Source organism: Labrus mixtus, chromosome 23 (genome assembly GCF_963584025.1).
Source record: "Labrus mixtus chromosome 23, fLabMix1.1, whole genome shotgun sequence".
Classification (NCBI taxonomy): domain Eukaryota; kingdom Metazoa; phylum Chordata; class Actinopteri; order Labriformes; family Labridae; genus Labrus; species Labrus mixtus.
Genome location: NC_083634.1, coordinates 10,898,792 through 10,916,955, shown reverse-complemented (window position 1 = coordinate 10,916,955; position 18,164 = coordinate 10,898,792). Strand labels below are relative to the sequence as shown.

The 18,164-nt window shown below is 39.4% G+C and overlaps 2 protein-coding genes across 3 annotated transcripts; both read right to left on the bottom strand.

The window, feature by feature from the left end:
- LOC132958185 (tetratricopeptide repeat protein 31-like) lies at nt 1–11,750 on the bottom strand. Of its 2 annotated transcripts, none has more exons than XM_061030848.1 (18): nt 11,576–11,750; nt 11,398–11,420; nt 10,247–10,313; nt 8,946–9,166; nt 8,763–8,843; nt 8,601–8,669; nt 8,335–8,502; nt 7,980–8,129; nt 7,808–7,871; nt 7,627–7,717; nt 7,396–7,537; nt 6,096–6,212; nt 5,813–5,912; nt 5,413–5,650; nt 4,857–4,931; nt 4,613–4,715; nt 3,510–3,625; nt 1–732 (listed from the first exon to the last, which is right to left on the bottom strand). In XM_061030848.1, exons 1-18 carry the CDS (start codon nt 11,598–11,600, stop codon nt 642–644), a joined length of 1,941 nt encoding a protein of 646 aa, XP_060886831.1. In that variant the 5' UTR covers nt 11,601–11,750; the 3' UTR covers nt 1–641. The 2 variants fall into 2 exon arrangements, with proteins under 2 accessions (XP_060886831.1, XP_060886832.1); XM_061030849.1 differs by having other exon boundaries at nt 8,946–9,163.
- A 628-nt stretch (nt 11,751–12,378) lies between these two features.
- Nucleotides 12,379–17,412, bottom strand: mfsd8 (major facilitator superfamily domain containing 8). Its single transcript, XM_061031083.1, has 12 exons — nt 17,028–17,412; nt 16,725–16,807; nt 15,871–15,914; nt 15,532–15,772; nt 15,340–15,453; nt 15,102–15,246; nt 14,719–14,777; nt 14,511–14,619; nt 14,279–14,413; nt 14,081–14,184; nt 13,591–13,817; nt 12,379–13,452 (listed from the first exon to the last, which is right to left on the bottom strand). Exons 1-12 carry the CDS (start codon nt 17,084–17,086, stop codon nt 13,246–13,248), a joined length of 1,527 nt encoding a protein of 508 aa, XP_060887066.1. The 5' UTR covers nt 17,087–17,412; the 3' UTR covers nt 12,379–13,245.
- Nucleotides 17,413–18,164: the final 752 nt, after the last annotated feature.

Here is an 18,164-nt window from a genome sequence, read left to right as displayed (position 1 = left end):
CAGTATGAAGAGTAAACAAGTTATTCAGATCATTTGTGAGGAGGTTGCATTATCTTATTTTTAAAGTTTACACAGACCAGAAATGCAAATGTTAAACTTTGAATCCATAAACAGATGATTCCCCTTTCTTCTTTTTCAGTATTTAATGTACAACCAGATCTGCCATTACTTTCAGACATTAGAGCCTCGGTCCTGGTGTAATACAGTATTTTTAAATCAACTCTCAGTATAAAGTGTAATATGTTATAATATGGTATTTATATGTTTTTTTCCCCTTTATACTGACAAATATAATCAAACCCAGAGAACACTTTAACAATGACCCTCTTGTGGATCTGTCCTACTTTTGGCAGCTATTAGCTTAAAAAAAAAAAAGTAAAATCAGTATCTTATGTAAAATTCTAAATATCAGGTTTCCCTTTAAAAATGTAAACAAAACCCTTGATAAGATCATCGGGAGTCGTTTCTTTGAATACCACTGACGTCCCTTCTTAAAAGCATTGGTTTCTGTGGTCCAGGTCAAGTACTCGCCGTTCTAAAAGGACCAAAGGTTTAAAGCCCGGTACATATGAATCATTAAACAAACTTAATTGGCAGTATACGATTATGAGCTTTTATTCAAAAGGACGTCCTGTTCCCTCTCAGTACTGATAGTTTCCTCTGTATTCAGGGGCGTGTCTGTAGGAACGAAACGGTCTTCCACCTCCGACTGCATTTCTCCCATACTCGTACCTGTAGAAAGAGAGATTCAGAATGATTCATTTATACTAGCAAGTTTTCACTTTTTGTACCTAATTAACCGGCAACTCCAAACGCACCAGGGTTAACCATGACCAAGCAAGTTTGTTTGAACTCTGGTGCTTACCAAACAAGCACACTGTGATCCTTTTAACATGAAGGTATCAGGACTGGAGTGGTGTGTTTGTAGAGAATAAGAAACTGCTAATTCATGCATCAGCCCACAGCATTAACACACCACAGCAGACGGGGGACATTTCCCTCTGCCTTCATGCTCATGATGGGACGCTGAATGCTGGTCTATTTTGTACAGCTTTGTTCCAGGCTGGCATGAAATGTAAACAAAGTGGAATCTGATATGTAGTGATATTTGGTTTACTGGGGTTCTTAAGGTAACTTCAAACATTATGAAAAGTTAAAATCTGAAGGGACATCTATTCTTACATTAATTCCAACCAATAAGAAACCTGAAAACAACACAACAGGTCATTCAGCCAGTTTAATGCCATCGAGACCTTTTGATGTAATGGGCATACATTCCTAACCCATGAGAATGTAAGTTAGCTAAGGCTAAAGTAGTTGTTAGTAAACATAGCTTTAGCTAGTTTACATTACAGTTAGCTAAGATTTACCCCTTTCTTATTGTAGTATGTGAAAAATATCAAATGGTATTGTACACTTTATTAAATAGTATACTATTTTAGGTTGTGTAGCTGTAAGACATCTCGTAGCAGCAGTTATATTTGGATAGGAGCCAAGAGTATGTTGTAAGAACAGGAAACAAGGTTTGCTGAGGCTGAAATGTATATGTCTGACATTTACAAGTCAAGGTAATGTCATCTTCCTAGCCTTTTAGAGATGTACCCAAGTGGAAAGGAATTTGTAGGCTGTACCTTTTAACAGAATAGAAGCACATTTGTTAAGAGAGAAACTTTGTCAGCGATGATCAGCAGTGTGTTCTGTTGCTGTGTTGTCTGACCACGGGCTAATTAATTCTAAGATGATCCACAGTCTGTTTCAAGATTTCATCATTGAACATTTACAGCAGAAACAACCCCCACCTAACAGTGGAGTCATGACTCAGAGTAGTGGTGGGCGATATAACGATCTTAGATCGTGAAGGATTTTAACATGCTGACGATCTGCCAAAGCAGAGAGATCGTAGAACCGGGCTAATGTGTTTATTCTATCATGCTGCAGTTTATGCTCCGACACAGACGCGCCTCCCCCTCCTCTTCTGCTCCTCCGCGGTGAAAACGGAACTTAAGTCCGCAAAAACAACTCCATCCCGGTTATATGCAACTGTTCTGATATTTTTCCAAACCGACCCGGCTTGAGCAACAGCTAATTTATCCGCATAGTTTGCATAGTTAAGTTTACATCTCGGATAGCGAAACCGTTATACAAGCCGGAGAGACGTTAACAGTCTGCAGAGAGCCAGACAGAGCGGAGCTCAGACAGTCAGTGAGTGGAGATATAACCCTGATGTTTAAAATGTTGCTGTCTGTGTTTTCTGCTCTCTCGGTTTTTAAAAGTTAATATCAAGCTTCTCCACCTCGAAGCTCACCTGTTGTGATTACCGAATTTATAGGGATTAGGCTAAACGACGTTACACGTTATGTGCAGCAGGCAGGTGAGAGTGAGTAACCATGGTGACTGTCTGTCTGTCAATCAACAATGTCCCACCCACTCTATGAATTAAACGCTTCTTTCAGTAAAACTTACTTTGATCATGTGTCACAGAATGAAAACATCCTGTATTATGTTTGATTATATACAAACAAAACTGAAGTTATCCAATGATGTCATAAAAAAACAACAAAGCCTATGAACAAAGGCTGCAGAGCCTGTATGAAGCTACAGCTGCAGGAACTCTGCAGGGCTAAAATAGAACAGAAACACAAGAACTTGAAGTCTACATGTTTTTAAATGAATGCATCACTGCGTGAAAATGTTCCTGAAGAACATAAAAAGAGGACACATTACTAAATCATAATTTGAAAGTGGTGAGGAAAACCTTCAAATTGTGCATAAATATTGATCTAATTGAGGGAAAGACATTTCTGTTGCTAAAGATGTTCTGGGTGAGAGACCTCCAGACCTCCTACAAAGATGTTTTTCAAATAGATTAAACTTGTCAGCACAGTTTTGTGCATTTAAAAACATTATACAGGGAAATAAGTTTGGTTGAACTGGTCAGTAACTTACAAATTAGTCTAAAGTTCAGTATGAAAAAAATGGTGATAAAATCGTGATCGTGGCAAAAAAAAAAATGGTGATATGATATTTTTCCCATATCGCCCACCTCAGTAAAAATCAATTAAGACTCCCTCTGGATTTGTTGTCAGCACTGTGTTCACACTGACGAGACAGTGCCTCCTACTGTGTGTTCATGTTTCACTCAAGAGGATCAAACATGTTTCATACATGAACCCCTCCCTATCAACCTTTAGCCCTGCCACCACGTAGGAAAAGAGAGATTGCTCCGCCCATTCAGTGACACCGTTTCTCGTGGTGTAATGACTTTGAACTTTTCAAACCCAAGAAAATATTTTCTTAGGCCTAAGATAACAAACAGGTGTGCCTTTTACAGGTCTTGTTTAGGTGAGCTTGTAGGGCACAGAGCTAAGACACAACAATTATATCGATTGACCGTAAATCTATATACAAGAGACACTACCTCGCAATCTTATTCACCTCCAGCAAAGAAAGCCAACAAACAAACATCACAGTGTTGGCTATTCCTTTAAAGTCATTATACATGGACTCACCCTGTGTACACATCCTCCATGTCTTCAGCTTTGATGGCAGATTTGGAAATGCCTATGCCATGAGGAATCCTGTCCGGGTATCTCACGGCGATCTTGGCACCGTTCAGATCGAAGCCCTGAAGAGGTGAAGAATGATCAAAGTTCATTAAGTTTTATGGGATTAACTCTCAGTGGGGTGAAGCTGATAAAGTGTAATGAAATAGATCTTTGTGGGCAAAAAGAAGTTTCATAATGATCCAATCGTGTAACATATTACACTGCTGACCGTGGCCAGGATGGGAATAAAAATGCTACATAATGTTACATTGCCGTGTTCTAGCTGGAGCCGTTTTCATGAAAACACTCCAGAAATATTCTAGAGCATTTCAAGGAAGACTTCCCCTGAAATCCTCCTGATCTGGGTTTTCAAAGAAAATCTACATTCTTACAAATGTGTTTTCTTACAAATATATAATTGCAACACTTCTGATAAATGAACAACTGAAAAAACTATGGGTTGTAAAGATGTGGAGAGAACTTGACGTGTGCAGGGTAATAGTATCTTATTCATTCAGCTACTATTTGAAAACAGCTTATGGGTTATTAAATGATGTTTTAACCTTAAATATGGTGCAACAGTTTGACATCCTCCCACCCTGTGCATGACATCAGAGAGCCATGGCCGCCATGTTTGGTCAATTGACAAACAATAAGCAGGGCTCGTTTGGACTAATGAAGTAGGCATCATTAAGACATGTCTTGCTTGATGTTAAAATGTACACATGACCTTGGCCTCAGTCTAGTAATGCAACAGATGTTTGTGACTTATCTGAAACACTTTAAGGGACAAAATGTTGAAATGACACCGTAAAAAGGACACATATTTAAGAGTAACTTTTAAACTTACTTAAGCCTTACATTTAGACTCTACATGAGATGGGATAGGTTTTAGAAATGACTTGATTATAAATCCATACACACTCACAGACCAGTCGGTATATTACTGATCTAATAACTGAAGACAGATATTATGCATATTATAATGAAATGAGCTGAAGTAGAAAGTCTGACTGATGGGTTGGTTTAAACTACAATGGGGATGGGAGAGTCGAGGGTGTACTCACATGAAAGCGTCGGATTGCTTCATCACAATACTCTTGCTTTGTATAGTTCACAAAGGCACAGCGTTTGTAAGACAGGAGCTTGACACTATGGATGACTCCAGCCCTGCAAGAGAAGAGCCGTGGCAATGATCCCTTCTGTTGCAACTCAAATATGTGAATACCAGAAGTTCTACTGTTACAATGTATGATTTGAGGAGGGGAAACGACATGAACACTCAGGGTGTAGTGTCTCATTTGAACTCACTTGTTAAACAGGTGTTTTAAATCAGACTCAGTTAGAGGTTCAAACAGGTTCCCCACCCAAATAGGAAACAGCTCACTGTGGAAAGAAAATGTGTATTCATGATAAAATATTCATTGATTGATTTTGTCAAACCATTTTTGTTGGAAAATAAAAGGCCTAAAAAGCCCCACAATAAATTTAAAAAATACAATTTTAAAAACAAGCTAGTCAGCATTAGCGCTGATACAGAACATAAGACTGTATATATTAACGGGCAAAGCACAAGTGATGCCACCCATCTGTTCCTGCAGGGGGCTCCGGAGGCTCATTGGCAGTAGCCGTCATGATGGAAATCTCATCCTAACTTTCAGTCAACCTAACGACAGGCTGAGAGCTGGAGCAGGTTTTTAACAAGTTTGAAGACATGCCAAATGGACAGTGTGGCAAAATATTCCTGTCTAAGGGCAAACCAACCAAGTTTCAATCATCTGTGAAACATGAAGAAACCAGAAACTTTGGAGACATAGACAGAAATGACTGACAAAGTGGAAGGTTTAGTGATGGGGTCTGTACTCACTGTGGTTGGCGAGGGTCTGTACTGTAGGTCCTTGGAGCCTGGTTAAGAACAGGTTGTGGTTGGCTCTTGACATTTGACATATTCTGGACAGGCACTAAAGGTTTGTTCAGGTGTGGAGGTTTTGGTGCATTGTGGGACTGAGGGGGATGAGGGGCGGGCTTTATGGCAGACAGGACGGGAGAAACTCCACCAACGTTTACTAATCTAGCTGCTGGGTGAGCGCCATTTTGAACAGGCCCTAAAGAGGAGACAAAGGGTTAACGTTAACACGGGAAGATGTAAAAAAGAGAAAACTGCTTTGAAGAGGATGTTGTAATCGATACAAGTTAAGATATAAAAAAACAAGGGGATTCTACAGAATTCAAATAAAAGCAATGCAAATAAAATGACAGACACTCACCAGGTCGATTGTTTAATTTGGACAGAACCTTTAGTGCTTTTTCAACAGTCCCGTTTAGAATTAAAGCATTTGAGCTCTGCTCCCGAGTGAATCCAAACCCCTGAAACGAGCACAGATTATCAGCAATTAGCCTGCAAAGCTCAAGACATCCCTTTCTCCCCTAATGCACAACAACATTTGCCTAAATCTTTGTCTTACATTGTTATTTGTCACATTGTTTATTTGTTGTTCAACTAATACATGAGATTTAAAAGGAGTGCGGTATTTGCCGTTGACTACACACCATTAGCTGTGTTATCTGCACCCGCATCAGTTCATGGGCAGCCTCTGCATATTCCTTACTCTGCTCTTCTTTCAGTTGGAGAACATCCCTGAAGGCCTGAGACGCCTCATCGTACCTCTGCAGGAGAAGAAGAGATTAGCTTTGACCAGACGCCAGCTCTGCACGTCATCAAAGAGGAAGTTCAATGTCCGTCACTGCTGCTGGACTTATCAGCCTCGTTATAAATGTTTACAGGAACAGCTAGCCTAAACATCTCTGGGTAAATAATGTGAGCCCGTCGCAGCTCAACGAGGACAAACATCCCAGAGTCACGCTGACCTGAGTCACAGAGTCAACTAAACAATGTCAACACTGATGAACATGGCTTTCCAAAGTTAGTCACTTTTTTTTTTTTTTTTTTACAATGTATCGTGTTGCAGAGTTTAGAGGTTGGCGATGTGCCCTTCTCCCCCTCATTTGAGGTTACATACAACTCATTTCTGTGCGTGAGACCAGAAAAAGATGTTTTTAAAAGTCCCTGTGTCTTTGAATCTCAGAAGCTTCTAACTGAATCTGTGTGGAGTTTTGTTTCTCTCATAAAGAGGTGTTAAGCTACTGATGAAAACACCACATTTCCTGAAGTGACTACCACAATAAAAGTGTCTTAACAGCTTGAAAAGCGGGGGCTTTTATTGTGAAAGATGTGGCAGCTATAGGCAGTAAGCTTTCATGGAGCTGCAATGAGCACTGTGGTCAGTTTTAGTCTTTACAGCTGCTCGTTCACCTCAAGTCACAGCCTGCTTCTTTTAATCATCACTGACTAAATGAACACGAGACATCAGTTTAAAACTTTAAGCAGCTAAACCTGTTCTAATGGAGATGCAAATCTGTCCTAGCACATAGCCTTTGTTGAAGCCCCAGACGGAGAGAAAGAGACAGCATCATATTAGTGAGTACTGATTCCAGTTTACCGCACACCCCTACCAGAGTTACTACATATTTGTAGTTTTTTTTATTCTGACAATATAATCAATATACCACAACATCTTCATAAAAAAAAATAACACATGAAGTCAGATTATAGTGGATAACAACTTTGCCCCACATTGTCTGTAACAGAGTCTAACTGGGCTAAATGTTGCTGGTAAAATGTTTTGTCTAGGGTTGCAAAAGAGTCTGCATGATGGATACTATTTTGTCTTCCCCAAAGCAGCCGTCATTGGATTTATCACTACATGAAAGAACTTCTGCACCACCCAAAAAAACAAACAAACAAAAAAGACCCCGTCATGCACACTTGTGATTTTAAGAGAGCACTTACCTTCAGTCCTGCCAGAGCTCTGCCTTTCCTAAACAGACCTTTAACCCAGCCTGGACACATGCTGAGAGACAACTCGGCGTCCGCCAGCGCCTTCTCGTATTCCTGCATCTTTTCGAAACAGAAGGACCGATTGCCAAACAACCTGGGACAGAAATGACAGTTAAAACCAGCTTCAAACCCGTGGTGGTGTCGGTATGCAGCATGATTTCAAAGAAGAAAAGGTGCTCTTACTTAAACTCTGTAGGGTTGAACTTGATTGCGTCAGTGAAATACATCACAGCCATACTATAGTCTCCAGTGCTGGCAAACCTGTTTCCTGAATCTATAGAAACATTAGAATAGATATTTATTCACAAATCACGATCAGAAAACACATTCAACGTGTTTGGACTTGAAGAGGGACCAAACTTACTTGCAAGGTCGGTACTTATTTTAATGTTATCTTCAAAAGTAAGGCTGCTGGTAGCGACAGAATCCTGATCAGACAGAAAGACAGACTCAAGTTATTCTCACTCCATCAGCCTCACTGTGATGTCATTGGATTTTAATCATCACCTGTAATCTCTGTGGAAATCCAGACTCACCTTCTTATCAATCACTGAGTCTTCAGTTTTGCCCGGGCTGCTTTTAGAGTCTTCTTTAACAGGGCTTTGCTTTTTCTCCCTCTTCTGCTCCATTTTACGTCTGGCTATATCCGCAGCTTTGCTCACAAATAAACTTGCCATGTCCAGCTCCTTACCCCCCAAAAAGAAGAAAAAAAAAAGAACATTTGATACAGCATGTCGGCTTTCTCAGCAGTTATAGCTTCCAAAGCAGAAATGAGTAAAAGCTACAGATCTTATTTTCAAGTTGTGCAATCTTTGAAGCACGAGCATGTCTGAACACAAGTATATGACTTCTTCTTTTTTTTTTTTTTGCATTGGAGTGGAAATGTAGTACCTCAACGCTGCCAGAGTCATCCTCGGTGTCTCGATCGCTGGATTCCTCTTTACTTCCGTCACTGCTGTCTGTATCTTTTGCTGACGCCAGCTGTCTATCACTGGAACTGCTATTGTTTGATTCACAATTAAGTTGTTTACTCTCTGTTTTACATGCACCGTCTTCTCCCTTTGGAAAAAAAGAAAGACGAAAATATGAAGCGGGTCTATTCGCTCGTGTTAGAGGGAGTTTCTATGACTGAGATGATGCACACAAAACGTCATTACATCTTCATTTGTCCCGGGGCTCGGCTTTTCTTTATCCAACTTCCCTTGCTGTTTTTTCTCCTTCTGTTTCTGTTGGGTAAGAAAAAAAGAAAACACACTGTAAGGTCTAATATTAACATTCTTTCTTTACAATGAAGCACACATCTAAGCCTCAGAATGTACCTGTTTCTTGAGCCGTTTCCTCTCAGCCTTTGAGGCGTATTGTTTCGCCTCTTGTAATAATCGGCCTGTTTTTTCAGGATCCTAAAAGATTTGCAGAAAAACAACAACAACCATTTAGACTCTACTGGATCACGTCTCATTGCAATAAAAACAGCGGACAAAAAAAAAAAATGGTGAACTTACCCTCTCCTTGGTCTGATCCTCCACAGAGGCTGGGGGAGGAAGTTCTGTGTTTGTAGTGAAGTAAGGCACTCGATTGGCAACGCTGGACTGTCTTGTATATTTCCCAATAAATCTACCATCACTGCTCCAGTTAGTTGCCTTAAGGTATTCACTGGGGTGCATGGGTAGTTGGGAAACGTCCTGTACTTCGTAAATCTCCTCTTTTGATTCTAGTTCAGCTACTTAGTCCGTTGAAAAAGAAGAGAATGTGGTCGTTATTAGTTTGAGGAACAGATGGAACAAAGGAGGAAAGCCGCTCTCAGTCCGTCCAGGAAGTCGCTGCTCCACACATTGAAGCATGTGAGGAGATAAGATAGATCTGTTTCTTTATATATACAAACAGATCTATATACATACAAACAGATCTATCTCATCCCCACACATGCCCAAAAATTGGCCAATCACCTTATTAACCTCCTTTGTTTCATCATGCATGTTATACTTAACACATCTTTGATATTGAAAATATTCATCCTAAAGAGAGCCTTCTTCACTGTTTCTTTAATATCACTGGAAGGCTGCAGGCTCGACACAGACAGCTGAGTTCATCCAACCAGAGATCCAGGAAGACCGCCTCTCTATTCAGACATTCCTTATCTGTCCTCAAACTGCAGAGCAGCTACTAGCTAGCTGTCATGATACAAGTTTTTTTTTTTTAAAAGCTTTGGTTCTTTTTGATACTCTCAATCTTTAAAACAGGTAATTTTTTTAACACACGGCTTCTCAAATTATCAAACATGTTGACATCTTACTACAGAGGTTTTTGTTTAATGAAGACGATCGAGTCAATCCATAATAAAAACTGAATTACTCACTGTCTCCTCTTAAGACACTTTTCTGGTGCCTGTGGTTGACCATACTGACCAATCACAGTGTTCCTAACTTTCCACCATTCAGAGGTTGTGACAGACAATGACGAGTAGAACAGCTCACATCTAATAACATGTAGTCTTCTTTGCGCATATGACAAATGAGCATTTCACTCTAGTTTTGTCAAAAATTGAACTCAAGTGATGTAATAAAAGCAGCTCGTTCAGCCAACAGATGGCTTTACTGGAGTGCATTACACCGAAGAAGAAAGAAAAAACCATACAGCTTTTGAAAAACCTGCTGAGCAATCAGAAAGTTTAGACTGAATGATCACAGAGATCCTGGAGGGTCTGCTTAACCAGCGTTTATACTCAGATTCACATAATCAATGTAGTTCCACAAACACAAAAAGAGAAGAAGTTTTTGAAATGTAAAGCCTAATAACATCTTACCACGAAGCCCAAGTCTTAATATCCGTTGAAAACCGGGATTTCCATCAAACATACCCAGAAACCTTTGCTAAAAAAGGGAGAAAGAGACATGAATGACATGTCAACTACATTTTTACAAACATATTTTCAGATTTTTTTTTTTTTTAAACATAAGGGGAAATTGCAGTTAGTTTACTGAAAATAAAACATGGCATGGCTGAGTTTCACTTTCATTTCAGGGAGGTGAGCTGAATACCTGTTTAAGTACAGCTACCGATACTTTCACATTTCACGTCACATTTGTTTTACAGCAGTATCAGAAAAAGATGAATGCCACGACCAAACCTGTAGAGGCTAAAAGATAAACAGCAGGTGGCAGCTCTAAAGGGTGCCAGGATAAGAAGAAGAAAAAAATGGCCTCATCCTCATGAACAGTAAACGAAAGTAGGATCAAACACAGCATAGGAGGGGTCTGCAAAGGTTTAATGCTGTGCTGCACCGGTGTGTGTTCCGGTGAGACCCTCACCACGTGTGTTTGCTATGAAATCATCCTGTGTATTATAGAGAATCAAATCAATTGAAGTGGCTTCAAAAGCAGGATCAGGAAATAACTGTTCAATGATGTAATACAGGGGTGGGCAACTGGCGGCCCCCATCAACCCTCAATGTGGCCCCTCAGGTCAATTAATTGGAAACATGAAGAAAACATGACAAAATCTGCCATGAAATCATGAAAACTAGAAATATGTCCATAATAATATTTCATCACTGGTATATGTTGAGTTAAATTTGAGACATAATTGACTGTCATTGTTTTTGGAAACTACAATTTGGCCCCCTGGCAGAGAGAATTAAATGAACGTGGCCCTTGCTGTGACCTGATGTAATACATGAGCAACACGAACAATGTGAACACCACAATGTTAATTATTTCTCAAGAATATCAAAAGCCATATGTGTGTGTCAGAGTCATGAGAAACGCTGCTTATCCGCGTCGTGTTGGCTGTTAAAACAGGGTTTTATTAAGGACGGATTGTAGTCTGATGAAGTGTTTATATGGGGTGTTGACATCGGGCACGTCGTCACCACATCCGCGTTAGCTCTCGGTCCACTATCACCACCAAATGTGGAGTTAAAACACACTAAAGAGGGGGAGAAAATACTGTACTTACCAAGACGGGGTGGTCTGGAAGCTCTGTAATAGAGAAGGAGAAAATATATACGTCAAAACATCACAGTGAGAGTTACACACAAAAATTTGTTAGTGGCAACTTTCCAGAAACTAGTCAGAGCTTTAGCACATAAGTAGCCTCTACCTTCAAATAAGAATAAAACAATCATGTAGCCTACCTTTGTCATCGTCGTCTGACTCCATGTTTAGTAATAATTACCCCCGCAGCGCACCATATACTCGTATATTCGGCTTAAATACACAAAGGCGTGCATTAGCTTTTAGCTACTTCCTGCAGCATGTAACTTTTGCTGCTGGTCGCTGTTCGCGCGCTCTCGTGTAGTTTCTGGACTGCGGAAACAGAAAAAAAAAAAAAAAAAGAGTTCACATGTTCACGCATGCGCACTGTGACATATCTGCACTCTGAGGTCCTCTGCTACCTTCTGCTGGACGCATGGTCGTACGGCAGCACTCCATTACACATTACAATGCATAAAGAATATTTTTTTTAAGATTACTTAGTAACAGCTATATCAACACATGCTAAACTCATTAATTAATATAATATCGAATTAAAGATTAAAGAAGCTCTGCTTTATTCTCACTGATACTGCTCCTTATATCTGGAACAAACTCCCAGAAAACTGCAGGTCTGCTGAAACTCTCAGCTCTTTTAAATCGAGGTTGAAGACACACCTGTTTACAGCTGCCTTTCATTAAACTATTTTAATAAGAGTTTAAAATTTTAACTCTGCACTGTAACTTTTAACTCTTTTTATATTTTTACTTTATTTATTTTTTTTGAATTATTTCTATTTGAGCATATGTTCAGATTTAATAATTCCAGTGATTTTTTTTTTTTTATGTTCTATTTTAATGTTTCTTTTCTTTCCTCTGTCATGATGCTTTTGATGTCTTGTGTGAAGCACTTTGAATTGGCTTGTTGTTGAAATGTGCTGTATAAATAAATCATTGACAAATGTCACTTTAAGATCATTTAATGTACCACTCAGGAAATTGTTAGCATCCATACAACCACACAACACTTTCTAAACGGCAGGTAGAAAACATGTAGTTTAAAACAACCACAAATGGAACCATTAATAGAAGTATTATTAATATCTTCCTTTTGAAGAAAACAGCTGTAGAAATGATGGAAATTAAAGCTTACATATGTACCACCTATGTGATGTTTGCCTCTTCCTCCACAGTTACCTTTCACCCAAACATTCATCTTACAGTAAAAATAACAATTATGAGTAGTTAAATCAGTACATTCCACATGAATCAAACAGTAGTCAGCACAGGTTATGTCAATAAAACTGAATGTAAATATTTGATGGATTTGTACCATTTATCAGGTCACGGTTGCTTCTATGCATAATCTATGTATCTTCTTCACAAATTCACCAATGTAATGCTTTGCCAAAACAGTCTGTGTATTAAAAATGACATGATTAAAATATCTCTGACACCACCTTTTCATTTACATTAAAATTGTTCTTTCAGTAACACATATCAAGTAACTCATTGATTTAAAACTTGAATTGGTTTCTGAAATGGATCCACCTCAGACAATACATACAGTGCCTGGCTTCTTTCACAAGAAGTGAGTTAAAGTGCAGCTGCAGCACTACCTCTCTTTTAACTAAGGAGGCCCACATCTTTGGTCAAGTTTGAAAAACAAACCTGGCCTTAACCCTGAGTCACAAACCCTATAGCTCTTCAGTTAGCACACTTAAAAGTATCTACAACAAAGAGCCTTCATTATTTTTGGATTTTGTCTTTAAGTCCCCGAGATCAAAAGTAAGAAACTGCTGTCAGTCTGTGTAGTAGGAATATTCGCTTGTTATTCTTCAGTCCTCCTGTGGCGTATAGAAAAGGCAATGAGTCTGTGGTAGAGAGCGGCTAGAAGGATAATTGACCCCACCATCATGCCACAGATCAGGCTAAAGGCCCAGCGGGGTCCCAGGATGGTGTAGACCTGGGAGACGAAGACTGGGCCCAACGTCCGAGCCCCGCTGCCTGAGGCTGTCAACCAGCCCATGTACACACCCTGCAGAAAAAGACCGGACAAATACACAATATGGGTTCTTAAAAGAGGAATTATACAGTTACAATTTCAGACAAACATTTGAAGAATGTACAAGCACAAAATCAGATACATTTGTTTACAACATTATGTTCTTCTTACCTGAGGTTTGGGTCCCAGGATTTTAGAATATAGTGTGTATGACATGACATTGCAGGCTGGATATCCGATCCCAATGAGGAAGTCAGATGAGATGAACTGGGCCAGGTGGATAACTGGAGTATACTGACACCACGTCTGTTCGAATGGGCATCCTATTGGCTCCAGAGAGCTGTTGGAGCCTAACGTGGCGGCCGACATCTGAGTTACCAAAGAGTGGTTTTTGATGTCTGTATTATGAGGGGGGGGGGGGGAAATCAGAACATGAACATTTGAGAGCCCTGTCAGAATGCTTCTTATTAACAGCAATCCAGCATAATTCTTAGACGGAGTCTTGCAGCCTGAAAACTTCTCGTTTCCCATAAATGGACACACAAAAAAATCTCACATTTTTATAGAGAGGACCAAAAAAAAGTTCTCCTATCAAAAAAAAACTTCACTGGCTACAATTACAACACATTAACCAATCTGCCAAATTCAAAACAGAACATACCTGCCCACTGGATTTTAGGGTACTGATTCCCCCAAGGAAGCAGAATGAAGAAGCCACAGAATATAATGGCCAAGCCTGCAAGCAACACTGGACGATCCCCAACTCTGGAAGGGCATAAACAGTCTTCTTAAAGAAACATGTACATCAAAGCTTAAACTATATTAAAAATTGAATCCATGCATGCATGAGAGAGGGCACCTTTGCGAGGCCACTTTTACAACTAGAAACACCAGGATGGATTCAAATCCAATGCAGCAGATGATGATGCCGTTGTACAGCACCGCTTCTTTACGTGTCCAAGCGAACATGTCCATGGACAAAGGGGTGGCAATTCTTAAAAAAACAAAACAAAATAGAAACACACAAATTAAAAAGGGGTAAATGTTTATTTTTTATATGCAGACTTAGAAGTTCGATATAAAATACTTACGTCTCAAAGACAGCAAAGATGAACATGACGATGAAGAAGAGGATGTTGGAAGTCAGGACTGCTACCTGATCGATGCTCTCCTCTGTTTCTTCATGAAGGTAATCTCCATCTACAGGGAAAGGGAAGAAAATAATGTAGTCTTTAGGGAAAAAGAGTGTCTAAAAAAGATAACTACAAATATAGTTGTTTAAGTTTGAACAGTGAGTACCTTCTGATGTGTAATTGATGGCTCGAAGGTGTCTTCCATGTTCATCAACACGATGCTCTCTGTGGAAAAAATCACAGCCTATCTTTACAAATAAACAATAGAACTGGCATCCTTATTTAATGCACCGAAATTAAAAAATGTACTGAAAAATAATGTTGAATGTACGTGCATTCTGGGTCTCTCATGCTGTGTTTTTGCAGATCTTGTGCAATATGGTTAATGTGCAATATATGTTGTGTTGTTTCACATTGGTAAGTGAGCCTTTCTGTTTACAGTTGGATGTCTTTTTCTATTTTTTTTTCATTTATTGATTCTAGTGGAAGCAGCTGAATGTTTGGCAGCACTTTGAGTCCAATACATCGTGTCATATCGTAGAGCCTTACCTCAGCAAGAAAACAACCAACAGGATGTTGATGACACCAAAAGCTGCAGCCAGCAACGCAGGAGCTGTGTACATGTTGAGCTGCAGGTCTATGAACTTCACCGTGACACCATGCTCACCAATGAATGACAGGCAGGCCTGCAAAGCTAATATGCAAAGATATGCAAATATTAACTAAACTGTTGAATCGTTGATTCTTCTCTCACTAACTCATTTACAAAACATGAAGAAAACTTTACCCGGCCCAAGAATAAAACCCAAGGCCTGGCAGGCGCTCATGTTTGCCATAGCACCGGTCCTCTCCTTCAGTGATGTAGCTCCAGCAACATAGGACCTCACCACAGCAACATTACCTGCCATGAAATGCTTACGTTAGTAATCATGTGACATCATATAATGATATAACACTTAAGTAGAAAGAGATTTGTCACCTGCTCCAAATCCCACAAAGGCTCTAGACAGCAGTATGTGGAACTTGTTGTTGTCTGTGGGCAGGTATGCATAGGCGTAGTAGATGTTGGCCGACAGGTTGATGAGAATGGAGCACACCAGTGGCTCCATTCTCCGCCGGTGGTTGGACCAAAGGCCAAAAATGGGTGAGGCAAGCATCTGACCGAGACTGTAGGCCGCCACCACCCATCCCAGGAAGCTGGCATTGACACTCTCATCAATCTGAAAGACACAAATGATAGCATTGCAAAAAATGAAGGCAGTAAGAGCATTATTAGATTCTTTTTATGATGCATACAGTCATATTAGGCCATACATACCCTTTGTAAATAGGGCCAGAGTGATGTGATGACAATTGTGAAACCTAAAGAAGCACACAAAACAATTAACCTGCTGTCAGAGAACTTACATGTGTTTCTATTCATATCACACTAAAAACACAACGAGGATGAACACCATGCTTAGACCATCAAACGTGGAATGTTTTCTTTCTCCAGTGTTTCCCATCGGCCGACTTTGTAAATCAGCTTGTCAATCTACATCCAAAGGTAGGGTGGCTTAATCCTTAATCTTGTTATTACAGCTATTCACTGTTCCTAAATTAAGTGAAAGTCTATGTTGGGGATACATTTGAATATTACATTATGTTCGGAGTATTTTGATTATTTTTGTTTACATTCATATGAGTTATTTCCATTTGTTTATTTTGCTACTTGGGGCATAAGGGTGGAGTCTGTACATGGGTCATGTGTCTATATAGCCAGGTAACCAGGTGAGACTCAGGTAGGCACCTAATGGGTTAATGTTTTTTTACTCAGGAAGCCAGGACGCAATGACAGGATGACAGGGCAAGAGAGACAGCAGCTTGATGTCTCTGGATAAAATAAACCACCCTAAAAACCTTCAATCATCACCTGGACACTTATTAATATATCCTGCATAAGATCTAGGTGCCTCAGTGGCTTTATTATGAGTTTGTGTTAAGTTTTTGTTTGGAATTTTTGTTATTTATAGACTATAGATATCTCCACTACACTTGTTGTTTTTTTTACCACTGTATCATGAGAAACACTTTTCCCATACTACTACTACAACCACTAGTGAAATGTCCCTGCAGAACCTATAAAAAGTTAAAGGTAAAACAATGTCTCTAACTCATTTGCATCCTCCTCACCGACACTGCTGAGGAACATGGTGAAGTACATGACTCGGATGGACCTCCATCGACTCTTGTAATCCTCATCCTGAGAGTCATCACTGCGCAGGGTGACAGAAGAGTACAGGTGACATGTAGCTACGTCATCATGACAGCCCCCCTCCCCTCCCTAATGTACAGAAAGCAATAAAGCTTATATATAATTCATGGCTTACACAAAGTAAGGGGGTTAAATCTACTAATGCTTACATTGTTTGGTAAACAATGCGCTTGAAGAGCTTTGTTGTAACCACACAACAGGTTAACTTTTAAAACACTCACCTGCATGCATCATCCCCGAGCAGTGGAGTGGTATCGTCAGAGTCTACAAATTGAGACATGTTTTTGATAAAACAGCAGAATAATGTGGCTGCTCTGGACTTTGCACTGTGTTGCTAAGTTTCCATGTAGACGAGGGTCAGTGAACTGTCCTGCTAACGCTAGCTAATAACTCTTCTGAAAACCCTAGTTAGCTATAGTATAAAGTAAAAGTTCACATTCTTACATTTGCGTTAGCCTATCGATTCAAGTCCACAAATACTAAAAAAGTAAGAGGACGAGATATTTATATATGTATAGATGAAAGTACGCCACTTAAAGCTGACAAAACTGGACAGTAATACTATAGAGTCGAGACAGCTAGCGTTAAACGACTGTCACAACAAAGGGAGTTAAAACGGCGTTTCCGGTCACCCTTTCAAAATAAATTGAATAAGAGTAAAAAAAACAACAACAGAGTTCTTGTTTAGATTCACAATTGACTCGGTAAGTTCAGCGAAAATGTTCATTACGTTTGTTTATATGAGTGCTGAACATAATTAAGACATACAAGCAATTTTTTTCAATGCTGAGAAACTATATGTCTATATTTTGAAGCCAATGTCCAAATGATCTTCCTGTCTGTACGGGACGCACCGTGTTCAACATTTACCTTGACGCGGTGTTCTCACGTGAGACTTGTAAAAAACACAAACGCTGCTCCTCCTGCACATCTGGTTTTTGACATTGTCCAATCAGCCAATTTAGCAAAAAATGTTTGAACATAATCTCTAATGTGCTCACATTGTTCCCGGAATAAAAGAGAGAGATTTATATGAAGACATTTCTGACATGTATTTAAATGTAAGCATCATGTTGAATATTTTTAAAAGCAATAATGTGGCTATGATCGGCAAATTCGCACTTTAAAACAGGCTCAATATAATAACATTAAAAAGTAAAAGCTTGGAGTCAAAGATACTGTGCTGTCTAAATAGTATATTTGACTTAAGTTTACCTCTGGATCAATAAAGTATCTATCTATCTATCTATCTATCTATCTATCTATCTATCTATCTATCTATTTTTTATGTAGCATAATAATAAATAATAATTGTGTGTGATCTCTATATGTCTTGTTAGGTAATTGTTTTAGTCAAG